Genomic DNA, 18,879 nt, shown 5'->3' on the forward strand with positions numbered 1-18,879 from the left:
TAACAAAAGTTTACTATTTAAAGCTATTAATTTTTAGAACAATTTGTTATCCAGCAATAGACAACTAGCATGGGTGTGGGTGTGTTTGAACACTGGATCTACCACTTCCTAGATGTGTGACCCTGGGTATATTAATTTATCATGTAATTTAATTGTCTCATCTGCAAAAATGGGGAAAAAATTGTCTCTGTCTCACAGCATTGTTGTGGGGAATTCAATGAGATGATGAATGAAGAGACTTTCTAGCATCTAGTAATTGCTAAATAAATAATTATTCACTTATAATTATTATTAGAACTGAAAGCCAGTACCCACCTAATAATTTCTTCAAACCTTTTATTTGAGTGTGGGCGGGGGGTGAGGTAGGGAACTAAGTGACTACATAGTGGAAATTTAAATAATTTTTATCCTATATTTGAAGTTTATAAAATTTGGAAGACTTAAATTGAATGTGATAGATCAGCAAAGCAAGTAATGAAGAGGCTATTGTCAGTCTACCTAAAAATAGGGCCTCTGTTATTACTACATAATACTATGTACTAACAGCAGAGGATGGAGAACAGGCTGCTATCTAAGACATAGGTAAAAATGTTCTTGGGTAATCCTAGCCACAAATTTAAAAAAGTGAATTGAATAATTCAATTTTTGGTCTAATTTGCTAAAGCCAAAACCATACATATCGTTTTTTGGTAAAAATAAAAGATAAATAGCAAAATAATATGATTCTTTGCAGATTGTTTGAGTTATCTAACCCTTCTTTAATCCCAGGGATTATTGAACAAAACCAATGTTCATTCAAAAACACTTACAAAATCTGTTGTGGATTACCAATATCATCAGTTAAACCTGTTTCAAATTTATTGCTTTCATTCAGGTTAAATAATAAAAGAGTCCATTTGTCCCGCCACATGTATATACACGAATTTAGCTTTCATCATTCTCTACAAGTTTAATCCAGTGATTTATGTTTTTTAACGCATATTCAGAGAATCTGTTGAAGAAACTCATCCAGGCAGACAGACGAGCTAGATGGGATTAATAGGATGTGTGCAGGATTTAAAGCTGGTTGATTCAGTTCAGAGTAAGTTAAAAAGAGAAAAAGAATATAACACCGTAACCCTCCTTGAGGTTCTACTCATTTTAATGACTTTAGCAAAAGAGAACAGGCTAAGGTCAAGAAAGTTCAGAGACAATGATCCCTCTTTCTAGAAATACATTGCATGGAAAAAAAAGCCATTCCTTCAGTTTTCTTTTTTTAAACGGTGGAAAATACCACCATAAAATTTTTTAGAGAGAAAATCTGCCTTCTATTTTAGCCATCATGTTTATGGTTAATTCTGAGGTTTCAAAATTCTAGATTTTCTTTTCAAAGCCATTGTATTTCAACATACAACAGAAAAATTAGAAAAAAAAGGGCAAGCCGACTTAAAAAAGAAAAGTATTACAGTAATGTAATACATGTAAGCTCTCAGATACAAGGAAATACTATGACTTATCTGGTTATTTATGACTTTGAACATTTAAACACCTTCAGTTTAAGTCTTGCAGGAATAAACTATTGGAATCATAGAGGGAAAAATGTCTTTTTCCCAATAGAGTGAAGCCCATTCCACTCTATCAGCTAGTTTTGTTTCAATAATATTTTAATTTTTACACACATTAAGAACTCCCTTTCATAATACTGTTCGGTTTCGTGTAAAAAGCATTTTAACAAAAATGCTCTTTTCCACTTACTTCATTCCAAACACAGAGGACAAATGGGGACTTTATAAGTATATTTTAGTGCTTCATTGGACCCAATATATAATTCTCAGTATTTCCGCCCCTAAATTTGTTGTAACTTTCATGGCTTAATAGAACATCTTGGGCCATGAAGTGTTTTGTGTTCATTAACTTTTAAGGAGGAAGATAAGTTCTATCTTATTTTCAGCATTTGGGAGAGAATGTCGAGTGCCCTGCATATTTTCCTGATTTTATCCATGATATAGATCATAATAAGGTCACACAAATGGGAGGTCGAATTCAGTGCTGTACAATAGAACTTTCTGTGGTGATGGAAATGTTTTATACCTGTGCTGTCCAATGCTGTAGCCACCAACTGTATGTGGCTGTTGCATACTTGAAATGTGGCTAACACATTTTGCTTATTTTAATTCCTTTAAATTTAAAGAGGCATATGTTGCTAGTGACTACCATGTTGAACAGCGCAGGACTAGATAATTTATGACTAGATTTTAAAAAAGAACAGCTGATTCCACAGCAATTGATTATCTTAGCTGTTAGCTCCTACGACTCTGATCCCCACATTGTTAATAATGTCTAAAAATATCAATCTCTATGTTATTTTTAAATAAGTTGAGTATACTAGAGAATATCTGCCCCTTGAAGTAATTTGCATATATAGGTACTACAAGATTTATTTAGCTAGTTTGTGAAAAGTTGAGCTGCTCAGATGAAATTTAAATTTACTTGTTTCAAATTTATTATTTATTAATATAATTGAATGTCTTTATTGCCTTAACACCATGATTAATTATGAAATTTCTTCAAACTGAAGTATCAAGAATTATTTTCAGAATAAAAAAATGCTATCAGATAATTTCCTATTTATATAAAATAAATGAAATATTTTAAGGATAACATTTAGCTTAATAGAATCACCAGCTAGGCTCAAAGGAATCACCCTTTTCCTGTTCTTTCTTTCTTAGGCTTTCTTATAATGCATATTCATATTTGCCAAGAGCAGAGAGAAGCTTTGTTCCAGGCAAAATATACCTGGGAGATACCTAATATCGTAGTATCTTAAATATTGCCTACATGATGATTTCAGTTCCAAGAAAATCTGTGGAATAGAGTTCCATGTAAAGCAGGGAGGAAGACAGAACATAATGCATGCAAAATGTTCAATAGACTCCTGCATTTTCAGAGTTGGCTAGAGTTTGACTTATTATGTTAATTTACATTTTAACCATATTACTCAAGTATAAATCATCACTTTATTATTTTCTGGTCTCAACTATGATGTACTACCCTAAGATTATGAACAGGCCATTTGGATTCAGGTTTTGTTTATTTGTTTGATTCTAGTGAGATGAGTAATATCATTATTATCTGCTGTTAAGTTATTTTAAAACTATGTGTTTGACCAAAACTAATCGGGAACAACCAAATGGCAACCAGTACATGTTTGTGGAATAGGATTATTTTCAAAGTTTATAGAACACCCTGGAATTTCCTTCTTATAACTCTCTGTATGAAAACTCCTTGTTTTGTTTGTTTGAATTTATAGACATATTACCAAAAATAGAATATACGCTTTCTGTACTCTAAATTCTGTATTTTCTTTCTCCACTTATAGTTCTCTACAAATTACTCCTCTGCTTCTGTACCTCTCTGTAAAGCTGCAATATCTTAACTACTCCAGTCCTAAATCTATTCCACACAGCCTGTCAATCACATCACCTTCCAAGGTACTTCACTGCACACAAATCAAGTTTGAGTCGTCTACTTCTAATCAATAGAGCCTTATAGATTGTTTTAGTGTACCTAAATCACTTCCCAGAAAATATCTCGCCATCTCATTTCTAATGGGAAAACATCAGATGCGATTTCAATCTGGGCCACTAAAGGAGAAAGGCTAATGTGCTTTTCTGGTCCATGTAGTTCTTACACGATATAAGAAAATGTTTTCTCTCAAGTCAATGACACGCACACAACAGGAACATTTTAACTAGGGGCAGTGTGAAATGAGGGAAGATGGCTGAAGGAAGCGTATACTGCCAGAAGTTTTCACCACGGCAGAAAGCTTGTGCATGGCCTCAAAACCTCTGCAGCGTGGTCAAGGCAAGCAGTTCAAAAACACAAGTGCCTCTTTGAAACAAAACTGCCTGGAAACCCTTTTTTTTCTCTTTAGTAAATCAACAGCAACTGTGGCTACTAATGGTGCTTTGAATACTCTAACAACACAGTTCATTCATCATCCATATTCCAAAGATATTTATTGCTCTGATAAGATAGTTAAATAGCATGCTAAGTGCTGTTCTTAACATTCTGTCCTGTTCTGCAGCTAAGGAGAGTACAGACAAAATTTGTATTTATATGTTGCACTTTCTAGCTAACAAAATACTGTCATATACTTCATTTTATTTAAACTTCATAGTAGCACTATGTCCCTGAATCACAGGCAGGAAACTGAGGCTCTGATAGGTTAACAGCCTCAGTTTCCTGTGTTCAAAGAGCTGTTGTCTTTGAGATGAATCTGTAAATGCGGTCAGATTACAGAACCCATCTTCTTACCATTATAATATATATATAGTTATTTGCATCCACTGACTTTTTTGATATTTGAAAAGAAAATTTAATTGTGAAAGAAATTAATTTTGTGCTGGATGATTTGTTATCAGAATTACAGCTTCTCTCAGGCAGTGCTGGAGGTTGGCATGCTTATTCTGGCTAATGTTAGGCTCTGCCTGAATTAGTATGGAGGCAGTTTTCTGGAGCCAGACATATAGACTAGCGTCAACCGAACATAGTCCTTAGTATCCTCTGAGAACACTTGACTGTGGTGAGCAGCCTCTCAGGTGGCTGTCAGTGATCCCTCCTCCTGGTATCCATGTATAATTCTCTTCCCTTGAGCGTGGGCTGGACCTAGTGACTTGCATTTTTCTAATGAACAGAATATGGCAAGAGATGAGATGTCACTTCTGAGATCAGACTGTAAAAAGACTCTGGCTTCTGTCTTGTCCACCCTCACTTGCTCTCTTCCTTGCTCATCCTGATGGAATCTAATGTCATTCTCTGGGTTGTCCTAAGGAAAGGCCCATGTGCAAGGAACTGAGGGAGGCTCCAGCCAATGGATAATGGGGAAATGAGACGTTCAGTCAGACAACACACGAGGAACTGAATCTTGCCAACATCTATGTGAATAAGCTTGAAAGTGGATCCTCTTTCAGTCTCATCTTGAGATAACTACAACCCTGGTGGTCATCTGGATAGCAGCCTCCTGAGAGGCCTGACTTAGAGAACCCAGTTCAGCTGTGCCCAATCCTGACCCAAAGATAATATGTTGCCTTAAGCCATTAAGTTCTGGGGGTAATTTGTTACACAGCAATGTGTCACTAATAAATTGACTTTAACAGAATTCCTTTTGCCTACTCTTTACATACCACACAATGCCCTTCCCACCATCCACACCTAATTTTGAAAAAGGATTTGACGTCAGTGACTATGAATATATGCATAGTGGCTGCGATCATTGTTTTGGAGTTAGGAACATCTGGGCTGTGTCTGGATTTGCTATTTACTACCTCTAAGCTAAAACAGAAAATATTTCATTTCTTCAGTCCTCCATTTCCTCATCTGTAAAAGAATCTACTGACACTAAACTACCTCATAGGGTTGTGTGTGTGTTTTATTAATGAGTTGATGGAAACAAAACAAAATATTTAGCACTTAGTAGGCACTTAGAAAGTGTTAAATATTACAACTATATGTATTTGGGTGTAATTGAAATTTTTGCTTATGCAAATACATGTTTGTACAGGGAGAGGAAATTCAGTACTTATAGTTATATGATGTTCCTGTTTTGAGATGTTAGGCTTCTTATAGGCAGGATGGAGATTTAATAGGAGAAACAGGAAATGTTCGCATGAGAGTTAGAAGACTTGAATTTTATTTTCCTTTTAGGTCTTCACTGAAAAAAAAAAAGAGTGAGTTTTTAGCTGTAAAAATCTGTTATATTTCTGTATACCTTGTAAGTCACCAACCTACATATAAAGTAATGCTATCCACATCATGCAGGCCATATTAATAAAACAAATAAAACAAGTTGATTGTCTATTCCCCATTCCTTGAACTTCTGTTTTCTTTATCTCCTCTCTTTCTTCCTCTTTTAGGTAATGCTTTCTAACATAGGAGGTTGGTAATTAACCCCAAATGTTGGCCTATTAATTAAGTAATCAAACAACTCCATTAAAAATGGAAATAATAGTGACACAAACACCAGAAGGATGTCAACAAACGGCAGTGAAAACCATTCTAAAATATTTTGTAAGACACAAAAACAATCTAAGTGCATGGTAATAACTGATGTGTGATGTCTTACAAATTGTAGCCAAGTTACAATGATTTTCACTAGATGTTTCTCAAATCCTATGGGTGACACGAGCCCATTTCCTCTGTCACATTTCTGAAGAGATAATTGCACGAAATACTGTAAACAGTCTAACATTCACAGGTCATATTGAGAAATGTTTATAGATATTGACAGTTAAATACAATGTATCACAGCACCAGGCACAATATGGCATCCACCTAGCAATAAGCTTTCACAAATCAAAGTCAAAAAAGTTAAGCTTTGGTAATAAAGAAATACAGACATATTGTTGAATGGGCAAATGAATAAATGAAGGAAATATTTGTCAAGATTATGGGTTTGTATGAAATATTATAGAAATGATAATGAACATAATTAATTTTTCTTTAATATTTAAGGTTTTATATATTAATCCCAATGTTTAATTTAGAAATTAAACAATGATTAAACCAAAATAGGAAAAGCAATTCTCTAAATACTAGAAAAGTAGTAAATACAAAAAAAATTTCCTAATAGTTACTAAATGTTGATATCAATTTAAAAAAAAAGCTGAAAGAATTTTAAAGTTTATTAAAAATGAAAATTAAATTTGTTAAAATTTTAAATAATAGAAATATCTACTGGGAAGTAGTTGCAAAGAAACAAAAACTATATAATTGATATTTTCCAGCTGAGACTATACAATTTAATATTTTAGGCTAAATGGAAAGAAATAAAATGTACTTACATTTTTTAGACACATGAACCTTTTAAATTTACCTATAAAGAAAGGTTTACACCAGGCGAGGTGGCTCACTCCTGTAATCCCAGCACTTCGGGAGGTTGAGGTGGGCGGATCACCTGAGGTCAGGAGTTCGAGTCCAGCCTGGCCAGCTGGCCAACATGGTAAAACCCTATCTCTACTAAAAATATAAAAAATTAGCCAGGCTTGGTGGTGGGCACCTGTAATCTCAGCTACTCGGGAGGGTGAGGCAGGAGAATCACTTGAACCTGGGAGGAGGAGGTTGCAGTGAGTCAAGATTGTGCTGCTGCACTCCTAATGTCTCAGTCTTCATTTGATAGTAATTTAGTACATTAAACATATGCGGTCTGGGCATCATTGTTTCCTAGTTTACCTTTGAAAATATGGGTGAGTGGTGTCGATTTATAGACATACTTGTCAATTTACATATGAAAGAAAATTACTGGTGTTTTTAATCAAATCACCTTTCTCAGCTACCCAAGAGCCTCAAACAATTTTAACTAATTTATATTTTAATTATCCACTTTCTTCCTTGAGGGCCTCTTTTTGCACAATTTGGTTTCCCCTCTCTACTGATAATCTCTATCTTCTATTCATTATTTATAAAATTGTACTTCTCCTTGTAACCAGAACTATGTATTGACGACTGTGAATGTTGATTGGGTTAGCTGAGAAGCCATTTATTTACGTTTGTGGGGGTTTGCATTGCAAAGCCTTGGAATGAACTATAGCAAAACTCTGTTTTTGTAGGGAGCCAAGTTTCCTCAATATGTAATAAGAATGTCAACTTTTAATAATATCTTGTCCACTTTGGAAGAAAAAAAAAATTTATGCCCATGTTTTTGTACCTTAAAAAGTATAATTTTAAAGCATTTGAACTTTTTAGAGACAGATTTGAGTCAGGAGTGTTCTTATATAAATGATGCTAACTTTTGTGTTTTGTCAGTTGCTCAGAAAGGCATGAAGTTTGGGGCAGCATAACAGAACAAAACGAAGCAGAATCTTGCTCTTCTAAGCTCTGTATTTTTGTTCTTTGCTCAGATATGGGCCAGGACATAGAGCATTAATTGTTTCATGAAAACCCTGTAATTAAAGTGCTATCAGTGCAAAATGATTAAAACTGAAAGAAAAGATGGGGCATGGTGACTCATGCCTATAAACCTAGCAATTTGGGAGGCCGAGGCGGGCTGATCACCTGAGATCAGGAGTTCAAGGCCAGCCTGGCCAACATGGTGAAACCCTGTCTTTACTAAAATAGAAAAAGTAGCCTGCCACGATGGCAGATGCCTGTAATCTTAGCTACTTGGGAGGCTGAGACGGGAGAATCTGAGAGATGGTGGTTGCAGTGAAGCAAGATCGCACCGCTGCACTCCAGCCTGGGCAGCTGAGTGAGACTCTGTCTCAAAAACAAAAACAAACTGAAAGAAAAAAACAATAGCAGGAGAGAAAATGATATACACAAAAGAGAAATCTTACCGTAATATGTATTTAGCACCTATTAGCTCATGCACTGTTCCAGGTCTGTGTGTTATTATAGCAGTGAACAAAATCAACAAAAATCCCACTGTCTTGAGCTCATATTCTAGTGTGGGAGGGCCACTTAGATAAGGGAGAGAGACAACAAATAATAAACATAAGGAATATATGTGTTAGACCATGAAAGGAGCCAAGTAGAAAAGAAAGAGCAGAGCAGCGTAAGGGTGGTGAGAGCGTGTGCTGTGGAGGAAGGGTGAGGGTAAAGGTACTAGAGAGGAGGTCATGGAAGGTCTTAAACTGAGAACAGGACATTTGAGCAAAGACTTAAAGGAGGTTTGGAAATCATCCCAACAAACATCTGGAGGAAAAGCATCTGAGGTAGAGGGAACAGCTTCACTGAAATCTCTAAGGCAGCATGTGTCTGGTGCCAAGAACCGCAAGAAGGCAAAAGTGGCCGGAATGGAGCAGCTAACAGGGAGAGAAGGGAGATAGGTAAGAGAAGAATGTGTCTGGAGGACCGCTGGCAGTACAGATAGATCATTTAGGGACTTGCAGACCATTGTGAAGATTAACTTTCACTGATTCCCGAATGACCCACGTTTTGCCTCTGCCTCTTCTGCCACCCGCCCCTCCTCCTCCTCCACTTCCTCCTCTTCCTTCTTCACCACGATCATCTTCCCTAACAGGGCATTTATCTAACACATCGTGATTTGAACAATCATAAGATTCTAAACTTTTGGGAGTGTATTTCCACAATTTTCTTATTCTCATCAGTTCTATTCAACCCAAAAAGATGTGTTGAATTCCCAGCACATATGTGCAAAATTGTGTGTTTAGTCTGTTTTAAAAATAGAGGCCGTCGCCTATTTGATTCTGACTGTAGAATCCGGCGCTCTAGGCTGCCATTGAACAGGATACAGCGCTAAGCGTTCAGTGTGTATTAACTCAGTCCTCACAGCCACGCTGTGAAATGGATGTTATAATTTTTCCATTTTACAAATGAGGAGAATGATGCAGAGAAAGGATAAGTAGCTCATTCAAGACACACAGACAGTGAGCCACAGAACCAAAACTTGAACTCAGGTAAATTTGACTCCAGTGTCTGTGTTCTTGGCTCTTTGTAATACTGTCTTTTATTGTCATAATCCTTCACAATACACATACTCTTTACAATGTTTTGTTTATTCACTGTTAACTCACCGAGTATTTATGAACATCCCACTGCCTTGTCACCACTGTTAGGCATTGTGAAGAAAGGGCAGTTGAGAGCCTCTATGGTATCTTTGTCCGGATTAAAAAAAGATCTCTCTTCTTTGAGGCCTTTTACTTTCTTTTGTCAGTAAATTATCATAATATTCTGATCTTTTTTTCTTTTTTTTTTTTTTTGAGACGGAGTTTCACTCTTGTTACCCAGGCTGGAGTGCAATGGCGCAATCTCGGCTCACCACAACCTCTGCCTCCTGGGTTCAGGCAATTCTCCTGCCTCAACTTCCTGAGTAGCTGGGATTACAGGCATGCACCACCATGCCCAGCTAATGTTTTTGTATTTTTAGTAGAGACGGGGTTTCACCATGTTGACCAGGATGGTCTCGATCTCTTGACCTCGTGATCCACCCGCCTCGGCCTCCCAAAGTGCTAGGATTACAGGCTTGAGCCACCGTGCCCGGCCTAATATTCTGATCTTTTAAAGAAGACATTTAACTGCTATTGCTGAAAAACTATCATAATAAATACACAATTTTTTTAAACTCCAAAGGTAGAGTAAATACGAAAGCCAAACTATTAAAGTTGTTTGTGATGTACATAATGCCTCTCAGATGTGGTGGCCTTGTGAGGTACATGACCTGAAGATGCTCCTGGCATAATGCCCCTGGATGAACCAAATAAAAGATAATCAAACATTGCTCCCTAGAGATGAAAAACAAAACACCTGCACTGGGTCAGAAAATTACTTTTCTACAAGACTTTTTTGAATTTTATTGATAGACTCTTTCAAAACCTTTCCACATAAGCTTAGATAACTCAGCAATGTTGAAAATTATTACTTGAATAATAATAAGTCACTAAAGTTATAGGAGAATATTCCTGTCATTATTTAGGGATTACCTTTCATTTTTATTTTTACTTTTTGAGATGGAGTCTCACTCTGTGACCCAGGCTGGAGTGCAGTGGCAAGATCTCAAGTCACTGCAACCTCTGCCTCCTGGGTTCAAGTGATTCTTCTGCCTCAGCCTTCTGAGTAGCTGGGACTACAGGTGTGCACCACCTCACCCAGCTAATTTTTATATTTTTAGTAGAGATGGGGTTTCGCCATATTGGCCAGGCTAGTCTCAATCTCCTGGCCTCGTGATACACCCACCTTGGCCTCCCAAAGTGCTGGGATTACAGGTGTGAGCCACCTTGCCCAGCAGATTACCTTTTATTCTTATCAATTCTATTTAGTTCAAAAATACATGTTGAATTCTGAACAACTGCAAAACTGTGGCAGGAACATTAAAAAAAAAAACATGGAGCACAGCCTATTGGACGTAGACCATGTGCAGTAATGTGCTAGAGCACTACTGAACTGTACATGATACAAATTCTTCATCGTATTTATATCCATCGCAATTGACACTAATCAGCTACCAACTTAGAGGAGCTTGTTTCTCTCACTAAGATTAGAGTATACCTATACCATTAATTTTATATTAATTAGTATTTATCCTTAAGAGATTTTAAAGCAGGACTGGTTATTAATTCCATCTTTACAAATAAAGAAAAGGAAGTTCAGAGAGGCTAATGGTGAGGTCAGGTCCAAACTCAGGAATTTCTGACTCCAAAGCTTACCATGCTAGGCTTAGCATAAGGCGGGAAGATGACCAAATCTAAGCCTCCTTACAGAATGACAGAAAAATTTGAGGTGAAGGTTTTAGGAATAAGAGAAAGCACACAACCAGAACAGCAAACTAGTAAACATCTTACCTACGCCAGATTCCAGCTTGTTTTTATCTGACCCAGACCAGGCACAATTCCTTATTGTTTGTGAGCCAATTCAAATGCCTGAACTCTGAACCGTAATTTTAAATGTATGACATAGTCCAAGAACTTGGTGCAAGGTTCATTATATTGCCTTTCTTTTTCATCTGTACTTGCTTTCAGACTTAGATTCAGTGCTTTAGAAAGGGCAATCTAAAGATACTAAGGGTTATGAAATGAGAATGACAAATGTGTATTGAAAGTTAACCAGGTACCAGACACTGTTATAAACACTTTATTGTATAAACCCTCATTTAAGAAGTGGGAATCAGGCTTTTTTCCCTTACTCTATAACAAATTTCAATAGCCGAGGCAAAATTTAGAAATATCTGAAGCTGAAAGACTGTGTGAAGAATGAATATGAAGGAATCTTTGCACTCAAATTCTCCCATGAAGCAATATGGCCTTGAAGGTATTGTCAACAAACCAGTGGGTGAGAGAGTTCAGCCACAGATATAAGGGAGAGCACACTATGAAAGGTGTTATAATTTGATACAATTCCGATATTCAAGTGAGTATTTCTTACTTATTCATGTGAGAAATAACTTTTTTGAGTATTAACACAAATAATAAATAATTACTATCTGGCAGCTAATGAAAAGAATTTTTGTTGTTAATGTTCTTATATTGGTTCTTAGTTCCTATTCCTCTTCTTTTTAAAAACCTGTGTTCATGCTGTTTTTCCCACCCAAACCCTTCGGGAATAGCGGCTAAATTTTATGCCTCGTTGAGTGTTCTAGTATTTACCTTCTACTTTGCACATGGAAGACGCTGTTTATTTTATTCATTGATGATTTTTTTGAGCATCTACTGTGTGCCAGTCACTGACTTGTGTGGTAGGGTACAGTGGGGAATAGATGCAGTCCCTGCTGAAACTTTCACTGTTAGAGAGAAGCCAGACAACAGGTGATTTCATAACCGTATAAATACAATGGAGGGCAAAACAGAGTAACAGAGGTACAATATCCTCAGTGTAAGGTGATCAGGGAAGACTTCCCAGAGAAGGCGACAAACATTCAGAGATTATAAAGAAAGTAACAGCTAAGAGTGGGCTCCTTCCACGCCATTCCAGACAGCTGCTCCACTACTTTCTCTGGGCAGCCACCAGGACCCGCAGCCCCCAACAGGCCTCCTGGGCCAAACTTCACTTCTTCCAGCAGCTCCAGGTGCTCTGAGACCTTGTAACAGTACTTCGACGGAGAAATTGGAGTCATCTTGCAAGCCTTGCTTAACTTCTCCGGTGAGTCAGGACTATGTCAGTGGCACCCATCAGGAAGACATTCGAACTGGTATTGATCGGTTTATCCAGAAGTTTCTGGATATTGCAAGAGACAGAATGCTTTTTCTTATGAAAAAGATTGCAGGCATTTGTTTAGAAACCAGAGCAGGTTATCAAAGAGGATGTCTCAAAACTAAGGAATGAATTACAGTGGAAATGTGCACTAGTCCAGAAGCACTTGGCAAAGCTGAGCCGTGGGCAGCAGGTGCTGGAGGACAGCCATGTGCAGCACAAAAAGCTGGCCGACATTTCTCAGGGCTCTTTGGCCAACCTTGAGGAGGCCTCTACCAACATCCCCACACCTCTGAAGCCAACCTGAGCAACAGGCAAATGTGGTCAGCCTGACAGTGGGTTTGTCACATATCCCTTTTCCTTTTCTTTTTTCTTTTTTTTTTTTTTTTGAGATGGGGCTTTGCTCTGTAACCCAGGCTCAAGTATAATGGTGTTATCTTAGCTCACTGCAACCTCTGCCTCCTAGGTTCAAGCAATTCTGCCTCACCCTCCTGAGTAGCTGGGATTACAGTTGCCCACCACCAGGCCCAGGAATTTTTTATTTTTATTTTTTTTAGTATTTTTAGTGGAGACAGGGTTTCACCATCTTGGCCAGGGTGGTCTTGAACTCCTGACCTCTGATTCACCTGCCTTGGCCTCCCAAAGTACTGGGATTATAGATATGAGCCACCATACCCAACCTATATCTCTTCTTGTAGACTTGACATTTTGGAAGAACTCTGTGCCAGAGAATGAGTTGATTTTAATTTTATGATTTTATTGAAAAATTTTCCACTATTTTTATGAACGATTAATTTCTTGAGTACTTTATAAAATGTCTGTAGCTTTAGTACTAAAATTTTTTTGTAGTAAAATTCTTTTGTAGTAAAATTTTTTTTTTTGTCTTTAGCAAAGTTTATACTGTTAGTGTGACAACATAGATTCTTTTAATGTTGGTTTTGCTTGTTTTTAAATTTTGTATGACTTTTCATCTATGTATGTTTCTTTTTTTTGGGGGGGGGTGCAGCTGTTTTTTATTTCAGGGAGACAGCAGGGGAGGGGGCTCAGTCTTTCTTGGCAGCAGCTTTCCTCCTGGTGGCCAGGACATTGCTCAGCTCGTCCCGCTTCCTCTTGGCCCGGATGTGTGTCCCCACCCTTTTTTTGATGAACTTGAGGGCCCGTTTGTCCTTGGAGACTTTCAGCAACTCCATGACGCGCCACTCGTACGGGGCAAAGCCACACACCTCCCGGATCATGTCCTGCACGAACTTGGTGTGTTTGGTCAGACGCCTGCGGCGGCGGCTGTGCCTGGGCTTGCTCACGTTCTTGGTTACCTTGTGGCCCTTGTTGAGGCCCACGGCCATAGGATACCGAAGAGCCATCGCTGCTACTCTCCAATGGCGACCGTGGCGGGAGCCATGTATGTTTCTTATGGTCTGATATGAAGGAAAAATTATAGGCTGGGTGTTGTGGCTTCTGCCTATAATCCCAGCACTTTAGGAGGCTGAGGCAGGTGGACCACTTGAGGTCAGGAGTTTGAGACCAGCCTGACCAACGTGGTGAAACCTATCTCTACTAAAAATACAAAAAGTTAACTGGGTTTGGTGGCAGGTGCCTGTAATCCCAGCTACTCGGGAGGATGAGGCAAGAGAATCACTTGAACCCAGGAGGCAAGGGTTTCAGTGAGCTGAGATCACAACTGTACTCCAGCCTTGGCTACAGAGTGAGACTCTGTCTCAAAGAAAAAAAAAATTGTAATAGCCTGAATATCAGGGGTAAGGATTTTGGTCGTAGGCGTTTTATGATAATTACCCCTCAGTGGTATGTAGAAGAATATGTAAATTTGCTCTGTTTCAAGACTTGGAGCTACCTCAAGAAGAAGAAGCTAATACAATATTTGTAATGTTTCCAGAGCTCTCCAAATGGGGAATTTTGGGTAAATAGGTCAGAAGAGGATTAAAATATCTTGGGTTAGTGTAGTAATATTACAATAGGGTCCTTAGGTTGATGTTAACTTCTTTTGGGGGTAAATTTATATTTTGTGTGGTGTTTGCTTACTTTTTTCAATAGGGATGTAGTGGGAGCAGTGATGTGCTAAATTTCAGTATGTTCTGGAGTAATGAATCAGTTTAATGGGGCAGACACTGTTTTCAGTAGCGTAACAATGGGGGCATAGGTGAGCTATGAGGGGCTAAAGCTTGCTCTGATCATGTCTGTTTTGAATTTTGTTTGGTTATATCATATTTGTTTTACGTTTTGGGAGGAAAAATATTTTGCATTAAGAAAGGTTATTGCCAGCGGGCACAGTGGCTCACACCTGTAATCCCAGAACTTTGGGAGGCTGAAGCCGGTGGATTACTTGAGGTCAGAAGTTCGAGACCAGACTGGCCAATATGGTGAAACCCTGTCTCTATGAAAAATATAAAAATTAGCTGGGTGTGGTGGCAGGTGCCTGTAATCCCAGCTACTTGGGAGGCTGAGGCAGGCGAATTGCTTGAATCCAGGAGGCGGGGGTTGCCGTGAGCCAGGATTGCACTAACTCCAGCCTGTATGACAAGAGCAAAACTCTGTCTCAAAAAAAAAAAAAAAAGAAAAAAAAAGAAATAGACACCAGTGTTGTTTCTCTGGCTCTCATTGGGTGAAGTTTTCTGAGTTTTATACAGTCTCTTATTAGATCGCATTAGATCACATCGCTTTACCCAGGACAAATGCTTCACTGTCTTCTGACTGGCAGTACCCCTGTGGCCCTGTGCCTTGGCTCATTTTGTTTTCTTCAGCCTTGAAAGCTTCTTCCCACATGCACTGACATCCACTCGTGCGCCTGTTGCCTGATGCCTCCCGGTCCCCATTTTGCTGCCTCCCAAGGGTACAGGGCTTTTATCTCTTCTACTGACCTTGCTTGGTTCTCCCTTGTGGGCTAGTTCTTTGCACCCGTCTCTCTGCCCCTCACGAATTGTACACCCATGAGAATTAGACATTATTTCCCTTAAATATACAAGGATCATATAGTCTTTCTCTTTTTGTTGTGTGTGTATATGACATCCAGAACACGGACCTGTGATTACCAGTCTGACACCAACAAATCCCTCAGTTAGAATGTACAGGTTAAACAAAACTTTTAAAAGCTCATATAATAAGACCTCAAGGCTGTTAACCTGGTTGTCTCATGGTTATTAGAAACTCTGTTTGGCAGCTTCATATTTCTTGACTAAAAGCCTAAATAACCAGCAGGTGTGGTGGCTCATGCCTGTAATCCCAGCACTTTGGGAGGCAGAGGCGGGAGGTCATCTAAGGTCGGGAGTTTGAGACCAGCCTGACCAACATGGAGAAACCCCATCTCTACTAAAAATAAAACAAAAACAAAAACAAAAAAACTTAGCTGGGCATGGTGGTGCATGCCTGTAATCCCAGCTACTCGGAAGGCTGAGCCGGGAGAATCGCTTGAAGTGGAGGTTGCAGTGAGCCAAGATTGTGCCATTGCACTCCAGCATGGGCAACAAGAGCAAAACTCTGTCTCTAAATAAATAAAAAATGCCTAAATTCGCTGATTAAGTTTTAGGCATTCTTTCAAAGGGGTTCTGGTGAAAAGATTGGTAACTTCTATTTAGTGCTTAGTGAAAATATTTTGAATTGATGTATGTATCAATTATTGTCATTTCTTTATTACATTCAAAAGGTTTTTTGCCAAAAAAAGTAATAGCTAAGAGGGGAAATAGGACAAGTGAAAGGAACTACAGAAGCCATGGCCTTGAACCCAGCAGCAAGAGATCAGTCAGTTCTGGGAATCTCATGTATTTCATATGGTTAGAAGAATAGTGAGATCTTTACTGCTGAGATGGGGGTGAAAGCAGAAGACAACTCACAAATGGCACTCTGCCAATATTTGGTTTTGATGCTGATGAGGCCATTCATAGGTGCCATGATCACAGCTGGAATTCCTATAGGTGTGGCTGAAAAGAAAGGGTCTATTTGAACTAGTCATTATGACAAACACCAAATACCTCTCTTGTTCTCATTACAAGTTAATCCAGGAACTGGTGTAAAATGGGTGAAGAATCCAGCTGTCATCTGTTTTTTAACCTGTCTGCTGGAATTGTCAGAGGTTATTATTAGAAAGCAGGAGGATTCTGGTCAGCAGACAAATATTTCCCATATTCTCCAACTTGTGTGGATATCATGGACATGGCCTTTAGATAAATGGAATCTGACACTTATAAACTACCTGCCCATACATAAGCAAAACAGCGTTGGTTCTATTTGCATTTTGCAAATGAAGCATCAACTGCAGGTATCTATCCCACTGTAAGTAGCTTTTGCCTCTCTCTGGCTTTCCTAGCTTTAAAAACGTTTCTGCAAGATGAGTGAGGTACTGAACTTTGAGGAAGAGTCCACCGTAATAACAGTAAAGTTTAATGATGCATAACTTTGAGAGACTGACAAATTCCCAGCCAAAGTATTGATTCTTACAGAATTTATGAAGCACATGCTGTATTCTGTCATTATGGTCTTTTTTTGGCTGAAAGAATCACGTAAAATAGATTTTTAAATGAGTGGTAATAGCCAGACATAAAGAAGGTATTGATGTGTGTCACGAAGGGTGAAATAGCATGCCAGATTAAGGCATATAACAAATCAAAAACAACAGTACCCTCTACTACTACAAATGTCAATTTGCTTTTCCTTTGCATCACCCCTTCTATTTACCACTTTACGCATTTACAATTTGCCTTCTATAGACCTCTTCTGAAGAGCATTAAAGATGTGAAGAATTTTTGCATAGCTGCAAATACTGCTTTGGGAGATACTAAAAGTTCAAAAACCGGTTGCTTAAATTTGGCAAAGAAATTTGCTCTTATATGTAACAATGCCCTTTGCAAAAATAATGCTAAAAGCTTATAATCTAATCTTTATTATATGCATATATAAATGTTATGTATAGTGGATCAAGATTTGATATTAAATTTTTTTATCGATTTGATAATTTTTAAATAATACTGAAATTTTTTATGTGTTTTTCAGAAACATTAAAAATTTATTCTTCCTTTACATCTTCCAGCTAAGCTCTTTTCTGTTCCCACATGATTGCCTGGAAGTCATCTCTACACTAACACGTTTTGAAAAAGTATGGAATTCATTCCTTTCTGTCTGTGAATGCACTCTTCATATTAATGCCTATGATCAATTAGTTTCTCAAGAAACAATTGAAATGTAAGTCTTTGTCGTCTCACAATCATTTTGTTTTGACATATTGGGGGAAAAAAGTGGCTTTCAAGAATAGTAATTTAAACTTTGATTTTATGCTTCACTTTGGAATACATGTTTATTAAATGTGTATCTCGCTGACAGAGTAATCAATACAGATTGTGTAGCACATTAGAAGAAAACCACGTCTGAGATTATTAGAGAAATTAAATGGTTTTAGTTTTGCTTACTTGAGCAATATGCGAAAATTAACAGTTTAAAACCTTTCATGTATCTGACTAGGCTTAGTCTTAGACAGAGCTCATGGTTTTGTTTTGGGTTCTTTTTGTTTCTTTTCTTTTCTGTTTTTTGTTTCTAAGCAAAGTTTCTTATACTCTGTGTGGTTAGCATTCATCTAGTAAACATCAAATTACCTGAAATCCTAATTTTAAAGACTAACATTTATAGAGAGAGATCCACACTTAGATGGGAGACAGGAGGGAAATGGAAATTGATTGAGTGGCTGCGGCTTTCCCTGAAAAGCAGTGCTGTGTTTCCATCACATTCCAGAAACCTTTACAGAGCAAGAAAGAGAGGTCATCCAGGTCTAACTGTGCTAGGAACCAATGGATCCCAGACGCAAATATATCTCCCATGCACCCAGAAATCTTATGAGAATCAGCCAAATCCTTCTTCGAACAGCTGCTTCTCAACAATTCAGGAGTTTATCAACCTAATATAAAAGTAACTTGGCAGGAAGAAAAAGGCTGAGACTCTCAATAGACTCTTCTCAGGCCTAGTGGAGCCTGAAGAACTCTTCAAGGTCTTAGTCAACAGTGAACAGAGGAATTTGAACCAGCACACTCATCTATACCACAAACAAGCTGCCGAGAGAGCCAGAGAGGGGTCAATTTTTACATAAACATTTTTTCCCAGGCCACACAAAGGCAGATTCAAATAAAATAGGACAAGTTCTAGATGGAATATGAAAACAAAAACTCAGGGAACAGGAAAGTGATTCCTTACTTCCAAATAATATCTCTCAAGCAGTTCCCATGAACACATTACAGTTCACCCCGGGGAGATTTCAATTCATGG

The 18,879-nt window shown here is 38.1% G+C and overlaps 1 protein-coding gene and 1 pseudogene across 1 annotated transcript; one reads left to right on the forward strand and one right to left on the reverse strand.

The window, feature by feature from the left end:
- Positions 1 to 11,169: 11,169 nt before the first annotated feature.
- On the forward strand, positions 11,170 to 12,928 carry LOC108305760 (annotated as a pseudogene).
- A 635-nt stretch (positions 12,929 to 13,563) lies between these two features.
- Positions 13,564 to 14,010, reverse strand: LOC108305898 (60S ribosomal protein L36-like). Its single transcript, XM_037739424.1, has one exon. The coding sequence runs from the start codon at positions 13,980 to 13,982 to the stop codon at positions 13,665 to 13,667; it is 318 nt and encodes a 105-aa protein (XP_037595352.1). The 5' UTR covers positions 13,983 to 14,010; the 3' UTR covers positions 13,564 to 13,664.
- Positions 14,011 to 18,879: the final 4,869 nt, after the last annotated feature.

Source organism: Cebus imitator, unplaced genomic scaffold, assembly GCF_001604975.1.
Source record: "Cebus imitator isolate Cc_AM_T3 unplaced genomic scaffold, Cebus_imitator-1.0 Scaffold3, whole genome shotgun sequence".
Classification (NCBI taxonomy): Eukaryota; Metazoa; Chordata; class Mammalia; order Primates; family Cebidae; genus Cebus; species Cebus imitator.